At 42.6% G+C, this 25326-nt stretch overlaps 4 protein-coding genes across 5 annotated transcripts; 3 read left to right on the forward strand and 1 right to left on the reverse strand.

Annotated features, from left to right (window-relative positions):
• Positions 1-1056: 1056 nt before the first annotated feature.
• Positions 1057-7383, reverse strand: LOC120650578 (plant intracellular Ras-group-related LRR protein 6-like). The gene is made up of 21 exons (XM_039927755.1): positions 7127-7383; positions 6661-6724; positions 6441-6577; positions 6266-6352; positions 5793-5868; positions 5586-5660; positions 5445-5514; positions 5287-5364; positions 5137-5197; positions 4964-5042; positions 4221-4311; positions 3883-3943; positions 3727-3797; positions 3513-3586; positions 3255-3395; positions 3064-3189; positions 2599-2723; positions 2420-2516; positions 2160-2234; positions 1879-1934; positions 1057-1631 (listed from the first exon to the last, which is right to left on the reverse strand). The coding sequence occupies exons 1-21, from the start codon at positions 7189-7191 to the stop codon at positions 1556-1558; spliced, it is 1785 nt and encodes a 594-aa protein (XP_039783689.1). The 5' UTR covers positions 7192-7383; the 3' UTR covers positions 1057-1555.
• A 2607-nt stretch (positions 7384-9990) lies between these two features.
• Positions 9991-13251, forward strand: LOC120650606 (probable prolyl 4-hydroxylase 3). Its single transcript, XM_039927787.1, has 7 exons — positions 9991-10356; positions 10452-10533; positions 11226-11421; positions 11873-12002; positions 12090-12277; positions 12453-12551; positions 12783-13251. Exons 1-6 carry the CDS (start codon positions 10100-10102, stop codon positions 12524-12526), a joined length of 927 nt encoding a protein of 308 aa, XP_039783721.1. The 5' UTR covers positions 9991-10099; the 3' UTR covers positions 12527-12551; positions 12783-13251.
• Positions 13252-14327: 1076 nt separating this feature from the next.
• Positions 14328-19371, forward strand: LOC120650584 (sucrose transport protein SUT4). Of its 2 annotated transcripts, none has more exons than XM_039927757.1 (14): positions 14328-14724; positions 15304-15369; positions 15463-15561; positions 15638-15702; positions 15794-15878; positions 16023-16056; positions 16144-16243; positions 16750-16825; positions 17511-17867; positions 17973-18116; positions 18239-18472; positions 18559-18622; positions 18707-18750; positions 18836-19371. In XM_039927757.1, exons 1-14 carry the CDS (start codon positions 14455-14457, stop codon positions 19004-19006), a joined length of 1809 nt encoding a protein of 602 aa, XP_039783691.1. In that variant the 5' UTR covers positions 14328-14454; the 3' UTR covers positions 19007-19371. The 2 variants fall into 2 exon arrangements, with proteins under 2 accessions (XP_039783691.1, XP_039783698.1); XM_039927764.1 differs by having other exon boundaries at positions 14332-14724; positions 15663-15702; positions 18836-19245.
• A 389-nt stretch (positions 19372-19760) lies between these two features.
• On the forward strand, positions 19761-25036 carry LOC120650596 (splicing factor 3B subunit 2-like). The gene is made up of 18 exons (XM_039927776.1): positions 19761-20058; positions 20166-20282; positions 20418-20543; positions 20646-20708; positions 21267-21374; positions 22015-22092; positions 22210-22302; positions 22798-22884; positions 22988-23089; positions 23172-23291; positions 23389-23451; positions 23550-23692; positions 23783-23876; positions 23986-24044; positions 24153-24192; positions 24305-24396; positions 24485-24554; positions 24685-25036. Exons 1-18 carry the CDS (start codon positions 19831-19833, stop codon positions 24754-24756), a joined length of 1755 nt encoding a protein of 584 aa, XP_039783710.1. The 5' UTR covers positions 19761-19830; the 3' UTR covers positions 24757-25036.
• Positions 25037-25326: the final 290 nt, after the last annotated feature.

Genomic DNA, 25326 nt, shown 5'->3' on the forward strand with positions numbered 1-25326 from the left:
TGTTTAGCTGATTATAGCCTGGCCTGAAATTGGAGCACGCGGCAGTGCTAAGAAAACATATATGTTCCTGATCCGAAGCAGCAGTCAGGCTCAAGTTTATCTGTGAGTTTCACAAGGGTTTCGACATAATACGGAGGCCGTGTGAAATGCATGCATGCAGTTCCGATCGTTGGCAGTTGATGCCAACAAGGCAAGGGGGAGCAAGCTAGCCCTCAGATCAGGCCCAGCCAACAACCAAAACAAGTGACATCGATCCACCAATCCATCCCCCATATAAATGGGTTGATCCATGCAGCGCATGCACATGCATGTACGGAGTGCTTGACTGTCCGTGCCGGGGGGGGGGGGGGGGGGCAGATGAGAATGGGATGGATCTGATAGACATGCACATATGCTAGTTGTTGCCCTGTTGCTAGCTGTTGGGAGGAGGAGGACGACGACGACGAAGACAAAGAGAATGCTGCAACGGCGCCGCCGACAAGAAGCTAGCGAGCGAGCTAGGGTCTCGGACGTAGACGCTCCGATCCTGACTCTATATATAACAACAAGCAGCAGCTACAAGCTAGTAGACACATGACAACATGGCCGTGTGCAGGGCCGCCGTATCCGAGGGCCGCCGCCGCCGCGCCTCCCGCTCTGCCACGACCACAACGACCTGCGCTGCTTTCACGCCCGCCATCGTCAACAGCCTGCTGCGCAGACAGCACCACTATGGCAGCAACCACTGGGGCTAGCTGGGTGCCGGCTGCCTCATCGGCAGCGCAGCGGCGGCCGTGCTCCTGAGGGCGTTCCCGGTGCCGCCGTGGCCTATGATCGTCGGCGACGGCCAGCGGCGGGTAAAGCAGTCGCTGCACCATATCAGATATGGCTCTTCCTCACCTTCGCCGCGCTGCTCTGCTTTCTCCTCTCCTAAGCATGCAGCTTCATTATATTATTCACGTGCAACAACTATATATATATATATAGTACGCGGCTGTGCGTGCATAGAGCTACTAGCTTTGTTTCAGTTCTGTTGGCCGGTCAAGATACTGCCAATGTAAGATGATGACAAGGGGATTCACAAGAGAACATCAGGTTAACAGTTCCCATACATGCACTAGAAGCCGTTCAAAATTCCACAAAAATTATTGTTGACGTACAACACCTGAAAAACACATTGTTTTCACTGCGCAACACATGAAAGACACTGGCGTGCTCAACTTATAGAATGGTGGAATAGACACGACCCTTCTGTGTACCTTTCAGAACCATGCCGTCTCACGTCTGCCATCTAATCTCATCTGCAACATCTCTTCTCGTCTTCTGCCGCGTCTCGTTGTACCACCGATTCATAAAGAGTGGACAGAGACACTAGCTTCAATGATGCAAACGAAAGGGATGATGCAAACACACACAAATATTGACCACAACGCCCATACGGCAACTCGCTCACTTCTCGCGCAAGATCCAGATTCCGCAGAATTCACACCGGAAAATTGCAAGGCTTAAATAAAAGATACAGTGGCCAAGAAACATATTATTGCCCGAGTCCCACGACAATTTGTTCTCTGAGACATTATTCAGCGGGCAATTTTTCTTTGAGGTACTTGAGAATTGCTTTCGTTCCTCGCTCCAACAGAGTCCGCCTTATGCTGCATGAGAAAGCAATAGGAGGCTGAGCTTTGTGACATTGATGGTTGATCAATCTGGCAACTATATCTTTCCCTCTAAATTCTTTCATCAGATGCACATTTTAGTTCCAATGATTTATCACGTAGCGCCATGGCATTGTATGTCTATTATGTGTGTTTCTGTAATTTTGGCACCAGACTGCTACATGCCAGATTCCTTTATTCAGCGTAGGTACGATCAAATCACAGATCGAGGTTACTTTCTTACCTTCTAAGCGGATTCCCGTCAAGTTTCAACACTTGCAGGTTAGGCTCAAGCAATCCCTGCAGAGAAAAGCATCCAAGAAAAAAGATTCAGTGAGATTGAGAACCATGCAGCCGTGAGAGAAGTATTTTTCACTTGATGCCAGTACATGTTGTTTATCACAATCAGTGTGTGCTATGATAGAGTTCAAATGTTTGAAGTTTTCCAGAACACCTACTACAGGACAGTATCTAGAGATAGATTCAAGAAAGAAAATACCAAAAATGAAGGGTGGGGGGTAATACCAGCTCTGCTGGGAGCGCTGTTATATTGTTGTCTGACAGGTCAAGCTCGATCAGAACAGTGAAATTCTTTATACCCTGTTTAAGTGCAGTTCAGTCAGCATATGCAGAAACTGAAAGGGGGCACTAACTGCTGCTTACAACATTTCCACACAAAAATTTTTGAGCTTCAAAACCAGTATGGCAGTATCAGGAAATCAAAAGGAAAATTTATGAAAAATACCAAAACCCTGTCTCCCTTGCCAACAAATCCGAATAGTTACCTCTGGTACAGTTGTGAGGTTATTCTGACTCAGGTCAAGAATCCGGAGCTGTTTTAAGTCCAACAAACCATTAGGAAATTCATGGAGTTTCATCCGTCTGCTCACAGATACAGAAAGATAGATAAGCTTTCATCTAATAGTTGTGGTTTAGAGGTTGTGCATATGTCCCAGGTACCAACCTTAGGTAGAGCTCCTGCAGTTGTGGTAGCGCAGAAAGTGCAGAAGGTTCAGGTAGTGCTGAAGCATTGCCACTTAAATCAAGTACTTCAAGTTTGGACAGAGACACAAGATCAGTGGATGATATCTGCAAGGAAAGTACGAGTGTTTCATATAGAGTTAAGAAATGTTTGAAATGATGCATATTACCATATATCTGCACGTAGTATTGAAGTATGCTAGCTCAAAAGTTAATTGCTTTCATTTTGTACTATCAACACGTTTTTAGCTCTCTGGAGCTTTTAGTGGCTAAACCTATACTATGTGATCCTGCTTATGTTCCATTTCATGACAGTCCTAGAACTGTTCAAACGTCTATAAATTCAACAATCAATATCAACCATGAGAGTTGACAAACTGAGATTCTTCTGTATGCCAAATATATGCCAGAAGACAAATAATACAAAAAGAAATGACTGTTTAAATACCTCTGCCAAGGGATTATTGTCCAGCTTTAAGGAAGACAGACTGGTAAGGGAGGAGATCACTGTGTGCGGCCACCTTTTTATCTTGTTATTCGACAACACTAAGGACTGAAAAACAGAGAGCAAAATCTAAGAATTCGGGTTGAGTATGATTAATAACAGAACAAGATGGCAATATCTCCTTGCTCAGAAACACACTTGAAGTGATGACATAATGACAGCTCATTTGGCAGATCTTCTATTGAATTTTTAGAAAGATCCAATTTGACCACATCGCTTGTCTCCCACGCCGCTGCCGGTACACTGGTCACACCAAGACCGCTCAGGTCTAATTCCTGATATGAGATTATCAGCAGCCATGTGAGAACAAATTCATTTTAAGAAAATAAAAGGGCAAATGAAGATCTATCTTATGACATCACATATATGTTGAAAAAATAATTGAAGTACACCTTTGAAGATAAGGACAATCGCCTTGCTGCAGCAATTTGGTCATCTTTTGTCGGGATGCTTGTGCTTCCAGATCCTGATCATTTCGGTGGTCGAGAAATCATTCTCAAATACGAACAATCCAAGATATTGCATGCTCCGAAAAAACAAAGGACAGCATAAAATGTTGCTATTAAAGATGAAATGCTTGCATGTTGACTTAGCCGTTTCAATTACCTTCCTCATCAGATGAAAGCCGACTCCGCAGATACTTCAGTAATGCAGTTGTTGATCCAGAAACCAATGAACTGGGAACATAATATATTATTTTTGGCAGATCAACAGAAATTCCTAACAGCCATTTTACTAAACAGTAGGATAGACAGGAATTACCTCCTAAGTGTTCTCATAGGATTTCCAGTAAGCAGAAGCTTTCTGAGGGTAGTCATTTTACCTTGAGTAGGCAATGGAGTTACAGAATTAGGATTTTCAGTTAGGTGGTAAGATAAACTATGCCCCAGGTCCTTAATGCATCACTTATGACTCTTGCAAGAATTCATATGTATGATCTGTCCGATACATAAAGATAGACCGACAGGAATGCATACATAAGTGCAGATGTGCTTATATGCCTATGCAAACAAACAGATTCATTGCATAGTGATTCTAAACAAAGCAGACAAACAGCAGAACTGGTGTTACAGAGCAACGTTGCGCAGAATAAAACAAACCTAGTTCAGCTGGTAGACCAGATAATGAATTATTCGATAGGTCGAGGAAAGATAGTTTGAGGTTGCATGCTCCAACAGGGTACTCCTTTAGCTGGTAATAGTAGCATATTCATCAGACAGAAAAAAAAGGGGAAAAAGAACTGTTAATTGTTTCTTTTTATTGAAAGGTACATATGCTAGTAGGGTTTGTTGCAGGATACTCCTACTAATTGTTCCTGGTAGACAAAGTTGTAACAAATAATTTTCTTGTGAAAAGTCATCATAAAGTGACAGGCGGGAACAATAATAACCACAGTAATTCCGAATGATTTTGCTCTACAATTCCATATGAACATGAAAGTAACCTAACGGATGAGTTCTCAAAGGATGTTCTAACCCACTACAACAACAGCTGACAGGATTAGACTAGTAAGCCTATGGAGTAACATTGTGAGAGGAAAAATTACTGAGTTTATCATTTATCGAAAGCCCGAGCAATTGATGCACATTATTCACAGTTACAACTCCAAATAAATGCCAGCTATTCTAAACCATGGAATTAAAAGTAGCTAGTTTTCTTAACATGACTGATTTGAGCTTTGAACTCTGAACAAAGCCTCGGGGGAGTCTCCCCCCATGGTCAAGGTTTTCCTTTTTACAATGAGTGTTCAAGTGTACCAGGGGAACAATGAGAAGTCAGATTGACAGTTCGGGCATGTATGTTAAAAAAAAGACAGTTTGTTCATGTAAAAGATGGGTAGAACCTGATTAGAATGGAGATCAAGTATTCCTAATTTTGATAGTGTGCCAATATCAGCTGGTATTGAAGACAATAAGTTATTTCTGGAATACAAAACAGAGAAAGTGAATTTACATCACAGAAAGCTAAATGCAAAGCAAAAAAAAATGCTAAACATGCCATGAGTACAGAACCAACCCCATATAGAGCTCAGCAAGAGAAGAGCAACCCTTTATGGAAGGAGGAATTGATGTTATTTCTGACAAAGAAAAGGTAGGAAGCCATCAACGCTAGTGACAATTAAAAGTTCGGAATACGCACATGTAACAACATGGTAGATAAACTCACTATTCTGATGCATGTCCAGGCGAATAAGTTTAGGAAGTGCTCCGATACTATCCGGGGTGGTTGTAAGCAGATTTTTTGCTGTAAGGATCTAAATGTTAGTTTAATGCAAAACCAATTGAATCACATGATTTCAACACATCTTTGATATTTTTGCGTACCAAGATTTAGCTCCGTGAGCATTGTCCAGGATGCAAACATGTTTTCAGAAATAGTGACAAGCTTGTTACCCTGATAGTTCAGTTTTAACACACAATTGAATAACAAAGGAATAGTTTTGACATTCTATAGGTAGATCTTACCTCTAGATCCAATTTACTTAACTTGGAACAGCCAGCAAGTGCATCTGGTATTCTTGATATGGTGTTGTTTGATGCCTGCAAATGATGCATACATTATTTTGTGCATGTCTAGACTAGAAGGTGAAAAAGGAAGTGATAAGTTGGCAACAGATCAACTGCAGGACCAAGAAACCATCAAAAAATAAGAATACATCAATTGCAACTTACCTTGAGTTCCAACAAGTCCGGACATTTGGCAAGGCTAGCTGGAAGCTCGGTAAGGCAATTATTTGAGAGATCAACCCTGGCAAAACACGGCATAAAATACATGAATAACAAGTATCACACACCGCTTCTACCTTTTACATAATGTGCTAATCAAACAACAGCTTTACACTTTGTGAACACAAAAGAGGTTGAGGGGTACCAAAACAAATAGAGTTTTGTCACTTTGGAAAGCATGAATAAAGGAGCACTATGGTTAACATTTCCAAAACTAATCATCACAAGCAAGGGAATGAAAACAAGGCATCTTTTACCCTAGTGAGAGATCTATGAGATGAGATCTAAACAAGAGAGTAAGAAAGATGCCTGCAAGATACTTGGCAAAAATAAATGCAAACTGTATAAGTTTAGATTGCACCAACACAGTATAAAATTAGACTAAATTAATTGAAGTGAACAATACATGATAAGCTTACTTGACTAATGCAGTAGCCAGACCAATCTCTTCGGGCAGAGTGTTTATTTGATTGAAAGATGCATCCAGCGATTTTAGCAATGGCAGGCTGCACAGAAGAGGAATGTCAAATGTCGAGGTGGCATTAATGGCCCATATCTATGAATGAAATTAGTCAATAAGAGCAGTGTCCATACTCTCCAATAGCTGCTGGAAGGGAAGATATCTTGTTGTGGCTTATATTTAACACAACAAGTGAAGACAAATTTCTAAGGTCTTCTCTTAGCACTTCAAGATTATTGTGAGCCAGTATGAGCTTCTGGAGGTCCACTCCCTGAAAATCCACGCATGGTCTGGTTACTTAATTTTGCTCGTAGGCCGGTATAGCACACGGCGGTAGTGTAACGAGCATATTACCTCCCACCATTTCTCATCCTGGCTGCCTGTGTCCAAGTTGTTGTATACCTCCTTGGGTATCTCCCTGAAGAGTGAGGTGGAAAAGGAGCAGGCACAAGTGCTGTAAGCGACAAAACAAAGAGGAACAAGCTAGGCAGAACAGTTTGGCACATTCAAGGAAAGGCGGATATGGCATTTGATCCTCACATGACTGTGCCCAGGGAGACTATAAAACCTATCATATTGTTCGACGCGTTTCTAGAACATTATTGGCGCTATGCTAGTTCACTGGAACTGAACAGAGGACAGCAACACCAGTTACAACAACATCGCTTGTATATACACAAAGCCGAAATGCCGTACGTGATCCCATCCCCCCAGAAGCTAAATGGGCCATTCGTCAAATCGTGAGGTCGAAAGCGGCTGGGATCGGATGGGATCCAGGTCAAACGGATCGGAATCTGAAGGACGAGCAAGAGATTGCGACCTGAGGGAGCGATTGGAGAGGTTGAGGGAGCCCGACTCCCTGGCGGACTTGAGGATCCGATCCATACGAACTTCCGGATGGTTCTGGAAGGTTGGTTCAGATCGCCATTGAGGTTTGATTTGTGGATGCTACGGAGGAATTGGAATTGGAATTGGAGGCGGAGCAGCGATCCTTCCTTTCATCACGATCCAAACAAATCTGGAGTATGTGGGAGTATTACATTACAGTTTCATTAAATTAATAATGCTTGGTTAATTCCTCCAGACTGTAACAACACAACAGCCAGCCGCTGGTCGCTGCGAGAAACGGAGAATTGTCCTTGGCTGGCACGCTGAACTCGTTTGGGGTTGCGATACGGCCCAAGGCAACTATCACCCACCTACCCATCGTCCTCCTGCATGCGACACGGCCCAAGATTGATTTCATATATCTTTAGATTTTTTTAAATAAAATTCTATTTATCCTCTTGGAATGTAAGTCGAGTTTACATTTTCATCCTAAACTCAAAAACCAGGTATTTTGCCTTCTCGAACTCGCAAAATCAGACAGATGACCTCTCTGGGTGGTTTTTCTTATTTTTATGTTTATTTTGATTAAATCTTTAAAAAATTATAGTAAATCACACAAAAATAATAAAATGCAAAAGTTGTCTATTCAGCAAACATATGATACAAATTAGTAAAAAAATGTATTTTTAATTTTAGATATATATTTTTATAATTAACTTATATTCATTTTTTTGATCCAATTATGGTGAAATTTTTATGATGGTCTAATAATTGAATGATCGAGCTGTAGTAAAGTTCCATCCTCATTGGATCATGTAAGTTATAGATTCAGGAGTTTAATTTCAAGCTATACCAGACTCTTTAGACCATGAATTTTTTACTGCAACTTCATAATATAATTATTATCTCATTATAAAAATTTCACCATATTTGGAGCAAGAAAGATGTAGATATAAATTAATTACAAAAATATATATTTAATATTAAAAATATAACTTTTACTAAATTATATCATATCCGAGTATGGAATATAACGTAACACTCTTCATGATCCGAGTATGGATCGTCTCCCAATTTGTTGATTTCAAATGAAAAAACTCAAAACTACAAAGTTATATATCTCGTTGAGAACTACAATTTATATATATAAATCATATCCATCTGAGTTTGTACGAAAAAGTTATGATTTTTCTAAGGTCTGACGTGACAAGATTGTACTGTCACGCAGGTTACAGTGCCATGACAATCTTGACACATGAATTATGCGCTGGCAAACCCCTTCCAAGCGCTTTGAAGCGTACCAACATGGCAAACCTTATCACGCAAAGCATGTGGCGTGACATAGTGTTTTTTTTGTCATACCACGCTACCCGGCGCTACTCAAAAGTGTTATATCTGCAAATATTTGTTCGGTGGATTATTTTTAAAATAAAATTAGAAAATAAGTTAAAAATTAAAAATAATTCCGCACGAGGCGCTGTCGTTAGTAGGCACATGGTTAGAGTTGAGTTTCACTTCATATTTTAAATGCATTTTTCTCATAAACCGTTTATGCATTTTTTAAAACCATGTTGTTCTTTAGATTTAATGTAATAAAATCAGATCTAGCATGAATTTTTTTTATTTTTTTAGGAAATTTAACATCTTCGATAAAGCATTAAAATAACAAACTATTTTTTTTACAAATGTTAAACTAGTGTTTTGAAAATATTAAAGTCGGTTTAAATAAATATTGAATATGGAATTTCATAATGTTTGCTGCATAAGCCCAACATTATAAAGGTAGTGGTTCCACATTTTAAAATAATGAGTCAATATTTAGAGCACACTATTTCAAGGTTTCAACGCTTTAAAATAGGACAATTTCTCTTGCTAATAAATCCACTAGCACCATATCTTTGGATAAGCCCTAACACTATTGTCTGTTCCAGTGTCCAAATTTTTAAGATTTTATGTATGGAAATTTATTACGTGAATGGTAATTACACGTGAATACAGCATGACACTAACTCATAAAAAGCTCGTTACTTTAATTATGGTGAAATCTATCTACCTATGTTTGAGTTCTTACAAGTGCTTAAATTTTCCATCCAGGAATTAGCAATGCAATTCGTTTCAGGTAATATGTCAAAAATTTTATGTTTTTCATTCTTGTTACATATTAAATGACATACCATTTGGACGGAAAAAGAGTAGCATGTCATGAAATTTACAAGGAGTATATGGGCGGAAATTAATTAATCTCAAAACCACAGATAGTAGTAGTTAGGCCAGTCTCAGTGGGAGTTTTATGGAGAGTTTCATGGCATTAAATATCATCAAATTTGCTAACGTGGCAAGGAGAGAGAAGGGTGGAGTTTCATACGATGAGAGGAGAATTTCATCACCATGAAACTCATCTGGCGCGATTACCTAGTTTCCAGTCTAGATATTTGTGTCCATGAAACTCCCACTGAGACTGGCCTTAGCAGAGACCAGCACCGCAGGCGGGGGTGGTGGCGCTGGCGCCGGCGCGCGTGAAGTTTATTTATCGCACGTGCGACTAAAAGTCATACTATCGCACATGATTATATTTAGATAATATTTTTAAAAAATATTTTTATTTGTTCTGGAATAATTTCTATCTCTAGATATTTTTTTAAATATTTTTATTTGTTCCGAATTTTTTTTGAAATATTTTATTTTGTTCTGGAACAATTTTTATTTTTTATATCTTTAACTGATGCGTGCGATAGTACACCTTCAGTCGCTGGTGCGATCAATAGACGCCCCGGCGCGGCGCACCGGCGCGGCGCACACGGTTTTGGCAAGGACAGGAAGAAATCCACGGGTCGGGGCGACGGAACGACGCACGAGGCTGCTGCCCACACAGGCACACACTCAACAACACAGGAGTGCACTGCAGTCGCCGCGCCCGCGCGAGGAAAAGGAACCCGACGCCACGCGACCCCACCACCTGCCCCCCATGGCGCCGTCGCGCCCGCTCATGCGCGGGATCCGCCCGCCCCGCGTCTTCCCCACCCGCGCCGGCCGCGCCTCGCCGTACGCCATCGCGCTCACCGCCCTGCTCCTCGTCTCCGCCTTCCTTCTCGCCCTCCTCGCCTTCGGCGTCTTCTCCCTCCCAGTGTCCGCGCCCAGCGCCGCCACCACCAACGCTGCCGGAGGGGAGACCGAGTCCGCCGACGCCCGCCCCTCGCGCCCACGCGCCCGCCGCGACCTCGGGTGACTAGCCTTCCTTCGGCTCGCTCTACTTGTTCAGATTTGGTTCGATCTCGTGCTGATCCGCAGATCGTCGCTGTGGCTGCAACTGCAACCAGGGTTGGACTGGGAGACCGGGGTGCGCAGTGGACGGAGGTCATCTCGTGGGAGCCCAGGGCATTCGTCTACCACAACTTCCTGGTAGCTCAACATTCTCCGAGTCTCATGAGACACAGATGGATTACTACCATGTCATGCTAACTATCTAAGTAGTCCATGGCACCACTGAAGTTGGATCTGGGAATACAACAATGGCTCACGTAGTCACCTTATGACTTACGGGCGTTCAAATTTTATTCTGCCATTTACATGGTTTTCTTTGCTGGCTCAATTGCATATAGTTCTGCTATTAGGCCTTCATTTCTTCTAGCACACCTCTATTTTGTGCCGTCGGTTGTTACTTGACACATGGGAGATCTGGGATGTAAATTATGCAAACTACCACCGCCTTCCCTAGTTACTTACTTTATAAGACAACATTCGGTCTAAAAAACAAGATCAATGACAAGTAGAGGGACCAAGTTGCTTACAGATGGAAGGCCTATTAAAATGCTTGTTTTTGTACATCATCAGTACTATTAAAAAGCAAGTACATTTGACTTAAGGATTCTGATCGATAGGTTGACCTTGTTTGGTATGCAATTCTATATTTATCGTCCACTAAGAGAAAACATCTCAGTTGGTCTCTCTGTTAAATTGTTCATAGTTATGCATACTGTATAGTTTGTAGCTACTGATTATTAACTGCTTCAAATTTTTATAACCTGTTATTTTATCACCTGCTGTTGATTATATGACTATGATGATTTCTGATAGTTTGCTCTGTTCATTAGTCTAAGGAAGAGTGCGATTACCTAATTGGATTGGCCAAGCCTCACATGGTAAAATCAACGGTTGTTGATAGCACCACAGGCAAAAGCAAGGACAGCAGGGTTCGTACAAGTTCAGGCATGTTCCTCCAAAGAGGAAGAGACAAGGTTATTCGAGCAATCGAAAAGAGGATAGCAGATTACACCTTCATACCTGTGGGTATGTGATTTTTTATGGTATTTAGCGTTTAATCTTCAGGAATGAGCTCTGTGCATGGCGTGATCTTAAAAATGATGAAGTCAACTGTTGTGTACGCAGACTGTCATCCACATAGAACACCTTCATACCTGTTGGTGTGTGATTTTTAAGTCTAGTGTATGGCTATATTCTTCATGAACAAGCTTTGTGCTTAGCACTATCTCAAAAACGACAAAGAAAAACTGATGCCTCCATAGACCTGTCACCCACAAATCACATAATGTAGTCTAATTGTTACATGTGCCTTCTTAGTGTCAGTATAGACTATAGAACGACAGTACACATGTAACAGAGTTTTGGTATTACCTATTGGATGATGACGCAGTCTAGTGATGTATCCTCCCAATTTTTTTTAATCATCCAAACTGAAATATTATGATGTCGAATCATATTATTTCATGCTGGGTTACAGAACACGGTGAGGGACTCCAAGTGCTGCATTATGAAGTTGGACAGAAGTATGAGCCTCACTTTGATTATTTTCTTGATGAGTTCAACACCAAGAATGGTGGCCAGAGGATGGCTACTCTTCTGATGTATCTGTACGTATAGGCATATACATTCATTATGTTCTTGTGATGGTAATTGAATGGAATATGTTCTTATAAAAATATTTTCATTGGGTACAGATCAGATGTTGAAGAAGGGGGTGAGACTATTTTCCCTGATGCAAATGTGAACAGCAGTTCTTTACCATGGTATAATGAGCTTTCAGAATGTGCCAGAAGAGGTCTCTCTGTCAAACCAAAGATGGGAGATGCGCTTCTTTTCTATAGCATGAAACCAGATGCCACTCTGGACCCATTGAGTCTACATGGTTAGTCCGATATTTGGAAACATTTGAAGGATATTAGACCTTTCATTTACACGTTTTTGTAGTTTTGTTCCATTATCTTTTTGGGAGTTCATTTTTGTAATCTTTAACTGATGCTGCCCCTGAAGTTATTTGTATTACATTATAAAGTTTTATTTATATCACATTGTTCTTGCAGGAGGTTGTCCTGTGATTAAAGGAAATAAATGGTCGTCAACCAAGTGGATGCATATCCATGAGTACAAAGCTTGAGCCTTCTAAAGTCAACTTACCAAAGGTATGTTCTGTTACTGTGGGTTTGTAAGCCATGTGCTTTGTTTTGTGAACAAGCATTTAGGCTCTGTCCAAATGTGGCTTTGAGATTTTCGGCACCCAGCTCGAAATACCTTTATACTTACAGTTTGATCTTATGTGAACCTCATTTTTGGCTGCTGCTTGATTTGTTTTACTGGACCTCGATGATGTGAAGTTTTTGCTCAAACTGATGTGCTACTGCTTCGTCGTGCAGATGGATCTCTATTTGCATGTGACTTATGGTTCTTTTTGGGATGGCCACTCATGTACGCATTACTGGAGTTGTATTCTTTACTCCTGGATGGAGGAGATGATGGGGCCAATAAGCACGGGCCTGAGTTGTCCTTGCAGTATTTTTGGGAATGATCCTAGCTGACCTGGCTTTTCGTTTTCTTTTCTTCCCTTGCAGTACCCCAACTATAGAGCAATGATGTTAGTGTTTGGGGGTATAGAATTTGGAATTTTGTTTTTGTGCTTTACCGGTGGGTGATATTAGTACCAGCATGCTGTATTGTTATGGGTATAAGCTGTGTTACTAATGAATAAAGAGGCGTAGAGCCCACATGACATCTGTATCGAAGTGAGCATTTCTGTCGGTGGCGGCTTGATGGCCCTGGAATTCAGGTGGCAGGTGCTTGCAAATGCAACTGATCATATATGATATATAGTATGCTTCTGCTGCAGCATTTGACAGTTGCGAGCTAGTACGTACTATTTCTTGTCTTCTGGTCCCTTTGAAGTTGAGTTGGCAAGTTATGGTGGTCGTTGTCGGTGGCATGTTAAAATGAAACTGACTATGGAGCTGAAGAACTCGAGTGGTCCAGCACAATCTGAGCCGACAGCAATATGCACTTGTACTAACTCTCTAAAAGATTCCTAGTCCGAAGGAAGCACAACTCCGGGACCTGGAGGAGAGGAGCAGCCTGTTCGGCTGCGCTAGTTTGGCTGGGCTGGAGCCAGCCAACGCTGATTCCGTCCTCGGCTCCAAGCTGACGTCGCTAGCGACCGGGGCGGTGGGTAGGCAAAGCGAGCGCTCCGAAAAAAACCCCGAGCAGGACACCGACCCGAGACCATGCGACGCGGATCCACTGCCAGCTCGCCACGCATGCGGACTGACCCACCTGCCAGGGAGCGTGGGCAACCACGTGAGGACGCCCGAGATCGTACGCATCTCCGTCTCCAATTATTTTAAGCGGAGGTGATGCCGGCGGACGACGTCTCCCGTTTCAAGGCAACAACGGAATCAGCCATGGCTGGCTCCAGCCCAGCCAAACTAGCGCAGCCGAACAGGGCGGAGGCAACCGCACCAAACGGCAAACGACTTTGAGCATGTTTACTTCCAAGAAATTTTTTTACATAACCTATTACATCGAATCTTTAAACATATACATAGAACATTAAATACTATTGAAAAAATAACTCATTACACAGTTTAATTGTAAAATGTAAACGACGAGACAAATATTTTAAGCTTAATTAATTTATAGTTAAATATTAATTATCAAATAACAACAAAAATGGTACTGTTCTAAAAACTAAAAAAAATTTCGTGAACTAGACAAGCCCTTTGGCCTTTCGTTGGCAAAGCAGGGAGTAGTGGAGTTGTCGATCAGCGTCAGCGATGACTAGTATGGCAGGTGGTGAGGGGCCAGCCGAGCAGTCAACCGGGCCAGGCGTCGGCGCGCCTGTGCTTTGCCTTTGCTTGCTTGCCCGCGCCTTCCAACTCACGCGCTCTTGGGTCTTGGCAATTTCTTACTCCTCCCTCCCTCCCTCCCTTGGGCCGCCTTGGCCATCTCTGATCTGACCAGCCTTGCCTTGCTCTGACTCCTCCTCCGACCGCTGCCGCGTCGCCGACCCCCAGATCTGCCGCAGATCTGCCGCCCGCCATGGACTCCGGCGCCTGGGGCGGCGGGGCCACGGCCATCCGCGTGCCCTACCGCCACCTCCGCGACGCCGAGATGGAGCTCGTCAGCCTCAACGGCAGCCCCCGCGCAGGGGAGGGGCCGCCCAAGGACCCGCACCGGGACGCCGACGGGGCGCGCCAGGCGGGGGGCGCCGGCACCTCCAGGACCAAGCTCGTGCTCGCCTGCATGGTCGCCGCGGGCGTGCAGTTCGGATGGGCGCTGCAGCTCTCCCTCCTCACACCCTACATCCAGGTAAAAGCGCTGTGCGTGTGCCCACCCCCACCCTTCTGCTTCGCTCGCTCCCTCCTTCCCTCTCTCTGGCTTCCCATTTGGAGACCACTTTCTAGTTGGCACTTACTAGGATAGATATACGAGCGCCGATGGCTTGGGATGCCCCCCCTTTCTGTTTCCGCTGACGCATTTCTGTTCCTACCGGCGCCGATTATAGCTATACCTTTTTCGTTCTCTTGTCTATAAATAAATGTTCGACAAATCCAATTATCTTCAGATACAACCGCCTGCTGCCACTAGGTTCAATTCTCAAGCACGTGATGATCATCAACCTAGGAGCTTCACTACACTAGTATGAACGATCATGGCCACTAACACATCTCTTGAGTCCAGATTAGCAGGCAAAAGCGCCACCCAGTTTTAATTTCAGTATCGCATTGGTAATATTTCCAGGCACTTATATTGATGTCACATATAAATGCTGGAGTAGTTATTGAAGCTGTAACAACCACCTGGTTCCTGGCCTATTTAGTTTCTCTGACCCCACGTCTAATTTTGGCTATGTACTAACATTGTTGCTTGTTTCTCAATTTTGTGCAGACCCTAGGAATAGATCATGCCATGGCATCATTTATTTGGCTCTGTGGACCTATAACCGGTTTTGTGGTAAGTCACTCTAGAGAGAATAATGCCATTTTTCTTTTCTGGAGTCAGGATATATAAAGCTTTATGAGACATCTCCAAATGATGATGCTCCAGGTTCAACCATGTGTCGGTGTGTGGAGTGACAAATGCCGCTCAAAGTACGGGAGAAGAAGACCATTTATTTTGGCTGGATGCTTGATGATATGTGCTGCTGTGAGTTAGATGAAGTTTCATAGGTCATTGTGTTTCCCATTCTCTTCACGATCTAATAGATAGATGTCATACGTAGGTAACTTTAATCGGGTTTTCTGCAGACCTTGGTTACTTCTTAGGAGACACCACTGAGCACTGCAGGTAATAAACAGAAGAATTCTTCCTCGTTTGCTATTTATTTTGTTTACTTCAAGGTTGTTGTCACTGAAATGCTGACAATTATGCTGTTCAGAACATACAAAGGTTCAAGATATCGAGCTGCTATTGTTTTCATTCTTGGATTCTGGATGTTGGACCTTGCAAATAATACAGTGCAGGTAAGCTTAGTCCAAATTTTGCATGTGATCGGACATGTCCGCACCATATCTTTATCAATTTTGGTGCTGAAGTTTTATTGTAACATTGCATTACATTTTAATGGATACTCTCCTAACATTTTTGTTCCCCTCTGATATGTTTAGGGTCCAGCTCGTGCCCTTCTAGCTGATCTTTCAGGTGGTTACTGCCTTTAAATTGGAATGTTTGTTGATGCTAGATTCACCCTCAATTGTCAATTATTAAATGACCATTTCTGTTCTGCAGGTCCTGATCAGTGTAGTTCTGCAAACGCAATATTCTGTTCATGGATGGCTGTTGGAAATATTCTTGGCTTTTCTGCTGGTGCGAGCGGGAATTGGCACAAGTATGTCCTTTTCTTTTATGTGTGGTCTTCTGTGCTTGCATAAACATGATTCTGGTTCTGCAGTTGGTATCGTCTTTAAGATTATATTATTGCATTTGATGTAACTCGTGCTAGTCGATGCAAATGGTCTCTTGTACAGTTGGCAAACCCGAAGATGTGGGCCATTTTGTATCCAAAAGGAATTGGCCCAAATTTATGTGGCATTTTTTTTTCTGTTTATTCTGCGAACCATCTAAAACTACTAGAATGAAACAAGCAAGCCCATAAAACGGCTTCTTTGCCTTTCTTTTTCATGATGAAAATCATCACAAAAGTTCAACAAAGAGTGGGGAGATACAATGATGACATGTCATGCTCTTACTGCCTTGTTTTGACATTTGGTCCTCTGAATGGATGCTTCTTGCTCCATCATTTTCACATTGAATTTTTCCCGAATTCTCCCTAGTCAACAAAAGTTTCTGTTCTGTACAAAAATTGAGTTTGCCTGCTTTTTGTTATTTTTGCAGATGGTTTCCGATTCTAACAACAAGAGCCTGCTGTGAAGCCTGTGGTAATTTGAAAGCAGCTTTCTTAGTGGCAGTTGTAAGTTTTCAGTGATTCTGTAACTACCCTTGGTGTTTGAAGCTAGTATTTCCAGGGTTTACAATCCCGACCGGTCCGGTCAAACCGCCGCCCTCCAGTAGCGGTTTACCGGACCGGTTTGACCGGAAACCGGTGGAAACCGGTTGAATTCAAATCCAAATTCAAAATCGCATGTGTAAACGGTTCCGACTGGTATACCGGCTGGTTTGACCGGTTTACCGGTGTTTTTAACCAAAAAATCCGACGGTGCAAAAGTGATTCCCCAGTTTGACCGGTTTACGGGTTGCCATATGTGGTGGGCCTTAATGGGCCGGCCCATTTTTTTCTTTTTCTTTTTTGATTTAACTTCAAATCCCCGCAAACTATACTAAATGAACGAATTTTTGAGAAAATTTGACACCATTATATTCGTCGCACCTTGAAGTATTTTTAGGAATTTTTTTGGGAATTTTTCATTTTTTGAATTCAAATTTGAATTTTAAATTTGGACCGGTTTGATACCAGCCCAAACCGAAACCGGGCCGGACCGGTCCGGTCAAACCGGACCGGTTCCCACCGGTTTGGTTAACCCTGAGTATTTCTTTATGCATTGTAGAACTAGCAGAATCCTTCTTAGATCTTGTCTTTTATCCCTTTTTAGGCTGTTTACTCTGTATGAAAAAGCTGAGCAAGCTATATTTTGCAGGTATTTCTTTTGTTCTGCATGTCTGTTACCCTGTACTTCGCTGAAGAGATCCCACTAGAACCAAAGGATGCACAAGGACTATATGATTCCGCTCCGCTACTGAATGGGTCTATAGATAATGGCCATGCATTGAATGAACAAAACAATGAAAGATTACCTAATGGCCATGTGGATAGAAACAATGTCTCAGGAAACTCCAACACCGGGGAATTCACAGATGGGAATTCCAACTTGAACAGGGACAATGGAGAAGTTTTCAATGATGGCCCAGGAGCAGTTTTGGTCAACATTTTGACCAGCATGAGGCATCTACCTCCAGGAATGCATTCAGTGCTTGTAGTTATGGCCCTAACATGGGTATGCTGTCTGATTACATAAGATAGATTCATAGCAACCACCTGCTGATGTCTCTTTTCTACCTTCAAGATTGATGATGCTACCCTTGTTTTATTTGCTTTGCAGTTGTCATGGTTTCCCTTTTTCCTTTTTGATACTGACTGGATGGGGCGTGAAGTTTACCATGGGGATCCAAATGGAGACTTGAGTGAGAGGAAAGCTTATGATAATGGTGTCCGAGAAGGTGCATTTGGTTTGCTATTGAATTCTGTAAGAACTCGTGATCAATTTGTTTACTATAATTTGTATGTTTAGATATATTACTAGGAAATCTTGGTGTTTGTGTGCCCCAACTTGAGTTCATAGCTGTAATATTTGCTTCAATTGTATAGGTTGTCCTTGGTATTGGTTCCTTCCTTGTTGATCCACTATGTCGGATGATTGGTGCAAGATTGGTTTGGGCAATCAGTAACTTTACAGTGTTTATCTGCATGATGGCTACAACGGTACTAAGTTGGATCTCTTCTGATCTATACTCGAGTAAACTTCATCACATCATTGGAGCAAATAAAACAGTCAAGAATTCAGCATTGGTTGTTTTCTCTCTTCTTGGATTGCCACTCTCCGTGAGTACCAAAACTTAGACTCTAGCATATTTTTCTGCCTTAATTGTGTTGTAAGCTGTCTTACACTTTGCTCTTAAGCATTACAGATCACTTATAGTGTTCCATTTTCTGTAACCGCCGAGCTGACTGCTGGTTCAGGAGGTGGACAAGGTTTGTGTCGCAGATTTTATGGATACTATATGCTTGTGTCATTGTATGATTACAGGTGACTGACAACGTTTGTGCCATCCCCAGGTTTGGCTACAGGAGTCCTAAACCTTGCTATCGTCGTTCCCCAGGTTAGACATCTTGTTTGAACATTCTCATTCAGTATGCGCCGTTACTGAAGATATCCCAACACTATTGATTCCATTCTGTTTGCAGATAGTAGTCTCACTCGGAGCAGGTCCATGGGATGCTCTCTATGGGGGAGGAAACATCCCTGCATTCGCCTTGGCTTCGATCTTCTCTCTGGCAGCTGGTGTGCTCGCAGTTCTCAAGCTACCAAAGCTATCAAACTCGTACCAATCTGCCGGTTTCCATGGATTTGGTTGATGATGTCCTCAAAGCCCTCTAGGTGTAACATTCAGAAACACACCTACACTATACTGAGCCCCGTTTTGCCATTCGTTTACAGTGAAATGATTCTTTTTCCTGCAGCCACTACAGAATAATACTGAAAGTAGACACTAGGATAGAGAGGCTAGTTAGGTTCATGTGCATACAAAGCCGATGCAAAGGTGTACAAGCTGTATCTACTTTTTGACAGTGTATGTAAGAGCTGCCCGTGCACATGGTGGAAGTGTTGTAACAGGTTTCGGCCTTAACAAGCGCTCGTTTGTAGCTGTAAATCCAGCATGTTTCTTGCGCTTTTGTAAGGGAATAGGCTGTGTGCCAAGCTCATGTTCTTTGCACCTTTTCCTAGTTCCTAGCTTGGTAGAACACATTGAGCTTTGACTGCGCGGTGATTAAAATGACAGCGCACATCAAAAATAGTGGCGGATGGGACACATCCATGAATCAACTAGAGTATTTACTGCACACTATATGTCGATCAGATGCTTATTTACATACTGCATACAGTTGAACGTGGTACAACAACAGTCTGCAATCTTATATATGTAGCTTTCTATTTGGATCCAAATGCTAAATTTTAGCACTATCGGAAATGCTAATAGCGTGGGCTAAACTTCAATAAAGATTTAAAAATTTTAGAAAGGACATCCAAACATACCCGTGGCAATCGCAGCACGCCGACATAGTTTGGGCCTGAATAATAAAAGCCCAAACAGCCCAACACTTTCTTTCTTTCAAGGAGCTGCTGGCCTTCCTGCGTCCTGCCCTCCCTCCCCACAATCCTTCCACCACCGCCGACCGCCATGGCCGCCGCCGAGGTGGACCCCGCCCCCAACCCTACCTCCGACCTCCCCAACGGATCGTCCGCGCAGGACAGGAAGAAGTCCCGCGAGAGCGACCGCCGCCGCCGACGTCGTAAGCAGAAGAAGAACAAGGCGGCTTCTAACGCCGCAGATGCGGGCGGGGATGCGGAGCCCGATGAGGAGGCGGCGCCCGACGGCGCCAAGGAGAACGCCGATCAGAAACCCCAGGTACGGCGCACTTCCTATTTCTACCAGCATGGAGCCCCCCTAGGGTTTAGGTTTCAGATGGTTTTGGTCTGACCTAGGGAGCCACCTGGTGTTTGGGTTCCCCACAGGTTGAGGTGGAGGTGGAGTACGTGCCAGAGAAGGCAGAGCTTGACGACGCCTTCCTCGCCGACTTTAAGGACATCTTCGACAAATTCACCTTCAAGGATTCCCCCGCTGCCACCGAGGTATCAACGTATCCAGCACTCACCATTCTTATCAACTCCAAGTAATATGGTATTTGCGGACAGCTGTGTTGCACTGGAGTTAGTACTCTCGCTGCTCTGCTGTAATTTGATATCGGGTTCCTATTTTGCTGGTAGGATGGTGAGAAGAAGAATGAGGATGGCACTGATGCAGCGAAGGAGGGGGATGGATCCGACTCGGATGAAGATGCCCAGGACGCCCAGCAGAAGAAGGAAGGGGGTGTCTCCAATAAGCAGAAGAAAGTTTGTTCTTCCAGTCACTGCCTGTTTATTGATGTCATCTTACAAAGGATTATTTTATGTCTTCATTAGCTTAAAAATTGTTTCTGGTTTGTGCTTTTTCAGTTGCAACGGAGGATGAAAATTGCAGAGTTGAAACAGATATGTGCCAGGCCAGACGTGGTTGAGGTAGTGTGTCTTGTACAGCAGTTATCTATTCATCTGGGAAGTTTAATGCCTATACTTGATTGAATTTGCTTCTCTGCTTCCTCATGTATCTGTCCGTCGTTGCATTGTACCAAAACCTGTGTTGAATCCAGATACATGTCCAATGACCTACCCTGCCATTGTTAGATGATGCGGGTCAATTAAAACTGCTCATGAAATTCAGACATGCAATTTTATCAACACTTTTGTTCTTCTCCCTAGTATTGCTTGCTAAGTTTTTGTGGGACATCATCAAACCTTTCTGTTTTACTAGTGCTAATAATACATATTGACAACTCATCTTGCATTGTTGTGGTTCGGATACATTGCTAGACAAGCTTGTTAGCGTTTTTCTTTCACTCTTAAAATGGAAGCTATGATGGCACGTACACACGCCTCTGCAGACCAAGATATATTAAACTGAAGAGTCTGTTAAACTATTTTTCTTTATTTTGTTCATTTACTCTTAACTCTATGCTATTGACTGTAAGATTATTTATGGATGGCTGTCATTTGATACAAGTGTGCTCGTGTTGCTAGGTATGGGATGCGACTGCATCAGATCCCAAGTTACTTGTCTATCTGAAGTCCTACCGGAACACAGTACCCGTTCCAAGGCACTGGTGTCAAAAGAGGAAGTTCTTGCAGGTTTGTCGTTTGTCTGCCCTGAATACAGATTATGTTGTGCTCGTCAATTACTTTAATAGTTGTGCTTCAATGCTTCTTCAAAAAGTAACTTTGCAAACTAAAGCATTACAGTTTTGTAAACAAATAGAAGTACTTGCAGATTGAGCTTATCTTTCTGCTTGAATATTCAGTTGGAAAAGCGGAGAAGTACACCAGTTAATTAATACTAGTTAATAAATATGCCACGGTTCTCTTAATTGGTTACAGAAGAATTGGGAGTGGAAGGGGTGGGTGGACATAATGTCAATAAGGTTTCATCCCTCTTATACATATATGTAACTTCTTTGCAGGGATGCTGTAACAACCTTGGAGCAAGAGCTTGGTTATACAATACTTGAGTGGTGTCTATAGTATGGACTTTAGTGTGTTTAACCTAGTTAACTTAGGTGAGGCATCGCTGAGATTATGGGTTTTGCTAGGATTTGTGGCTTTTAACATTCCTTTGTTACTTGTGTGCACAAGTCTTGCTCATGTCATTGCAGATATTGTTCTTTCCTTTTTAGTATAAGGATTTGAATTCTATGTTGAATTGAGCAGTGCAAGTTTTTTTGAGTTTACTTTTCACATTTCAGATTTTACGTCATCATGTTATCTATTTCAGGGGAAGAGAGGTATTGAGAAACAACCTTTCCAACTCCCTGACTTCATTGCAGCTACTGGAATAGAAAAAATAAGACAGGTAAATTAATTATCTTGGCTTATAGTACTTGCTTGGGACACATGGTAGAGGAGTTATGAGTTTGTTGAATTTTTATTTTTCAATTTTACAAATATAAGTGTGTCATTACTGTTTCAGGCATATATTGAGAAGGAGGACAGCAAAAAGCTAAAGCAGAAACAGCGAGAGCGTATGCAGCCCAAGATGGGAAAGATGGATATAGATTATCAGGTCAGTTTGTTCCAATCTTATGTCGGTGAAGGCATTCATATTTGTCCTAGAAGGCCACATACATTTTAACTTTTTTCTATCACAATTACGTTCCCCTGCTTCTCTTTGAGAGAGTGTATTCTATAGCATAGAAAGTGTTTTATTAACTTAATTTTGTCGTGCAAACTTTACATCCGTGCATCTTTGTTAAATTTTTAGTTACTCCACTTGATTGCTGTCTCAAATAGGGTAGTAATTGTGATGGCCGCATTCATTGTAGTTGTAAGGAGATAATTTGATGCATTTGTCAATATTTCGCTTTATTATTTGTTTCATACATTCAATTTTATTGATTTTATTATTGTGTCTTGCTTGCATTCCTAAAATCTGATTGTACTTTCGCACGTTGTTTCAAAAAGTGATATTGAAGCGTACTGATATGGTAGGGTGTATTTGTCCCATGTGTTCAGGCTCAGTTCCAACCTTTTAACTTCTGACATGATTTGTTGTGGGCAGGTTTTACATGACGCTTTCTTCAAATATCAAACAAAGCCAAAATTAACTAGTCATGGTGACCTGTATTACGAAGGAAAGGAGTTTGAGGTAGTTAGCTGTTTCTGTATTTGAAAATGAGATTGTTTGTACTTGTTCATAAGGCCCTGGTACTGGGGACAATGCTAACATGTGTGTGCATAACACATTACAGGTCAAACTTAGGGAAATGAAGCCCGGTGTTCTATCTCGAGAACTTAAAGAAGCTCTTGGTATGCCTGATGGTGCACCGCCTCCATGGCTTATAAACATGCAGGTAAAATGAATTTTCATGCATCTAGTCCTGTGGTTGATGAATCGCTTTGTTAGCATATTGACATCATATAAATTTTTTACAGAGATATGGCCCCCCACCCTCCTATCCTCAACTGAAGATTCCTGGTCTCAATGCTCCAATTCCTCCTGGTGCAAGTTTTGGATATCGACCTGGAGAATGGGGGAAACCTCCTGTTGACGAAGTATGCTAATTGCCAATTTTTGTCCTCCTGATTCTAATCTTGTGAAATAATTTCCTCAGTGAACTTACATATTCTCATGTTCTCTAATCTATGGCAGCATGGGCGCCCCTTATACGGAGATGTTTTTGGAGTCCTACAGCATGATGAACCTAACTATGATGTATGTTTAACTGGCACATTTTCTTTCTTAAGCCAAATTCGAGGAATAATGTGTACTGTTTACATGTTGGCATAGCTGACTATTGTGTTGCATTGTAGGAGGAGCCTGTTGATCGTAGCAAGCACTGGGGAGACTTAGAGGAGGAAGAGGAGGAGGAAGAAGAGGAGGAGGAGGAGGAGGAAGAGCCAATGGAAGACGAAGACATGGAAGAGGGCATGCAATCTGTTGACACCATTTCAAGGTGCTTCCTTGTTCCTTGTTTGATTGATTAAGTTAGTTTTGTTACTTGTTAGGGATACAGAATTAGGTATTGATGCTTCATTTTGAATAGCACTCCCACTGGCGTGGAAACACCTGATGTTATCGATCTTCGAAAGCTACAGAGGAAAGAGCCTGAAAGACAAACAGAGAAGCAGCTATACCAGGTGAGGACAGCCCCCTGTTTGTTGTTGTGTTTGAGGCTAATTTATTTCCGTGAAACTTTTAGCTTTCTTGTTGCAATCGATGACCAATGTTTGTATTTTTTATCTGAAGGTTCTTGAGCAGAAGGAGGAAAGAATCGCCCCTGGGACACTCTACGGATCAAGCCACACGTACGTGACAGTGACCCTGAGAGATTCCAGTGACTAACTAGTATTGTTTGTTGTTTTGTCATTGCTCAACCATGTGGAGATCTCATTTGCATTTTGATGGTTCTACAGGTATGTGCTCGGGGCACAAGACAAAGCTGCTCCCAAAAGGGTGAGCTCCGTAGTCCCTTGCACCACTATGTTTACGTGTAGTACTACCTTGTTTGTCTGTATGGTCCATTGAGTCAGGGTCACTGAGGTCTTGCCATGGTTGTGTTTTGCAGGTTGATCTTCTCAAAAACCAGAAGTCTGATAAGGTGGATGTCACCATACAACCTGAGGAATTGGAGGTTATGGATGACGTGTTGGCGGCCAAGTAAGATATATGACCTGCTTTGGCACGATGCATGTTGGTGTAGCAAAAAGTGCTTATGTATATATATATTTTTTGAACCGTGAAACAGGTATGAAGAAGCACGAGAGGAGGAGAAGCTGCGGAATCAGAAGGAAGACTTCAGCGACATGGTGGCTGAGGTACGTTTATGCGCCCCCCACCCCCACCCCCACCCCCATTTGGCATGGTTTTGATTGAACAAGAGAATATATTATTAGCAAAGATGGTGGAAGCCGAATGAATGAAAATTTGGGGTGGTTTTGTTTGCAGAACGCAAGCAAGAGGAAGAGGAAGCAGCAGGAGAAGGATGGGAAATCGAAAAAGAAGGAATTCAAGTTCTAGGAGGATTACTATTTCCATGTCCAAGAGTTTGAGCTAGTCATTGCTAGACGAGACAAGACGAGATGGTGTTTGTTTGCCTGCCTGCCTTTTCTTTAGAAAAAAATGCAAAGGAACTAAGTTTACCGTGCACGCATTAGATGTAAGCTTGTTTCCCGAGATGGTTTGAGGTGATGACGATGCATATTGTATACCTGTTTCCATGGATCAGTAGTTTGTTTCCGAGCGGGTTGCTGGAACTGGAATCAATCATCAACCATGTTGATCGATCATCATTGTATTCCGAATCGAACTCGTTGTATTGATTGATTGACCGTTCGATCGATCGATTCAAAACGACGACGGATTCCCGTCGCTCGCTCAAGCTGCTGGGTGGACGGCAAGCTCTTGCCTCTGGAGGCGGCCGCTCCCTCTCGCAGCACAGCTGCTGGGTGGACGGCAAGCTCTTGCCTCTGGAGGCGGCCGCTCCCTCTCGCAGCACGTTGGGCACGATGTCGCCAGGCCGCCACGTCCTTGGTACCCTCTTTTCTTCCATTCAGCTCTGACCTCTATCACATGATTTGAATTCCTGAA

Source organism: Panicum virgatum, chromosome 1K (genome assembly GCF_016808335.1).
Source record: "Panicum virgatum strain AP13 chromosome 1K, P.virgatum_v5, whole genome shotgun sequence".
Lineage (NCBI taxonomy): Eukaryota > Viridiplantae > Streptophyta > Magnoliopsida > Poales > Poaceae > Panicum > Panicum virgatum.

Bases quoted from the DNA above. Each gene is read 5' to 3' on its own strand.
- LOC120650578 (XM_039927755.1), bottom strand. From the start codon at position 7,191: ATGGATCGGATCCTCAAGTCCGCCAGGGAGTCGGGCTCCCTCAACCTC. The intron at 6,725-7,126 runs GTCGCAATCTCT...CTCACTCTTCAG, and splicing joins CTCTCCAATCGCTCCCTCAG to GGAGATACCCAAGGAGGTAT. The intron at 1,935-2,159 runs GTATTACCCCCC...TTTTCTCTGCAG, and splicing joins CAGCGCTCCCAGCAGAGCTG to GGATTGCTTGAGCCTAACCT.
- LOC120650606 (XM_039927787.1), top strand. From the start codon at position 10,100: ATGGCGCCGTCGCGCCCGCTCATGCGCGGGATCCGCCCGCCCCGCGTC. The intron at 10,357-10,451 runs GTGACTAGCCTT...AACTGCAACCAG, and splicing joins CGCGCCCGCCGCGACCTCGG to GGTTGGACTGGGAGACCGGG. The intron at 10,534-11,225 runs GTAGCTCAACAT...TCTGTTCATTAG, and splicing joins TCGTCTACCACAACTTCCTG to TCTAAGGAAGAGTGCGATTA.
- LOC120650584 (XM_039927757.1), top strand. From the start codon at position 14,455: ATGGACTCCGGCGCCTGGGGCGGCGGGGCCACGGCCATCCGCGTGCCC. The intron at 15,562-15,637 runs GTGAGTTAGATG...TGTCATACGTAG, and splicing joins GCTTGATGATATGTGCTGCT to GTAACTTTAATCGGGTTTTC. The intron at 18,117-18,238 runs GTAAGAACTCGT...TCAATTGTATAG, and splicing joins TTGGTTTGCTATTGAATTCT to GTTGTCCTTGGTATTGGTTC.
- LOC120650596 (XM_039927776.1), top strand. From the start codon at position 19,831: ATGGCCGCCGCCGAGGTGGACCCCGCCCCCAACCCTACCTCCGACCTC. The intron at 22,303-22,797 runs GTCAGTTTGTTC...TGTTGTGGGCAG, and splicing joins AGATGGATATAGATTATCAG to GTTTTACATGACGCTTTCTT. The intron at 24,397-24,484 runs GTAAGATATATG...ACCGTGAAACAG, and splicing joins GATGACGTGTTGGCGGCCAA to GTATGAAGAAGCACGAGAGG.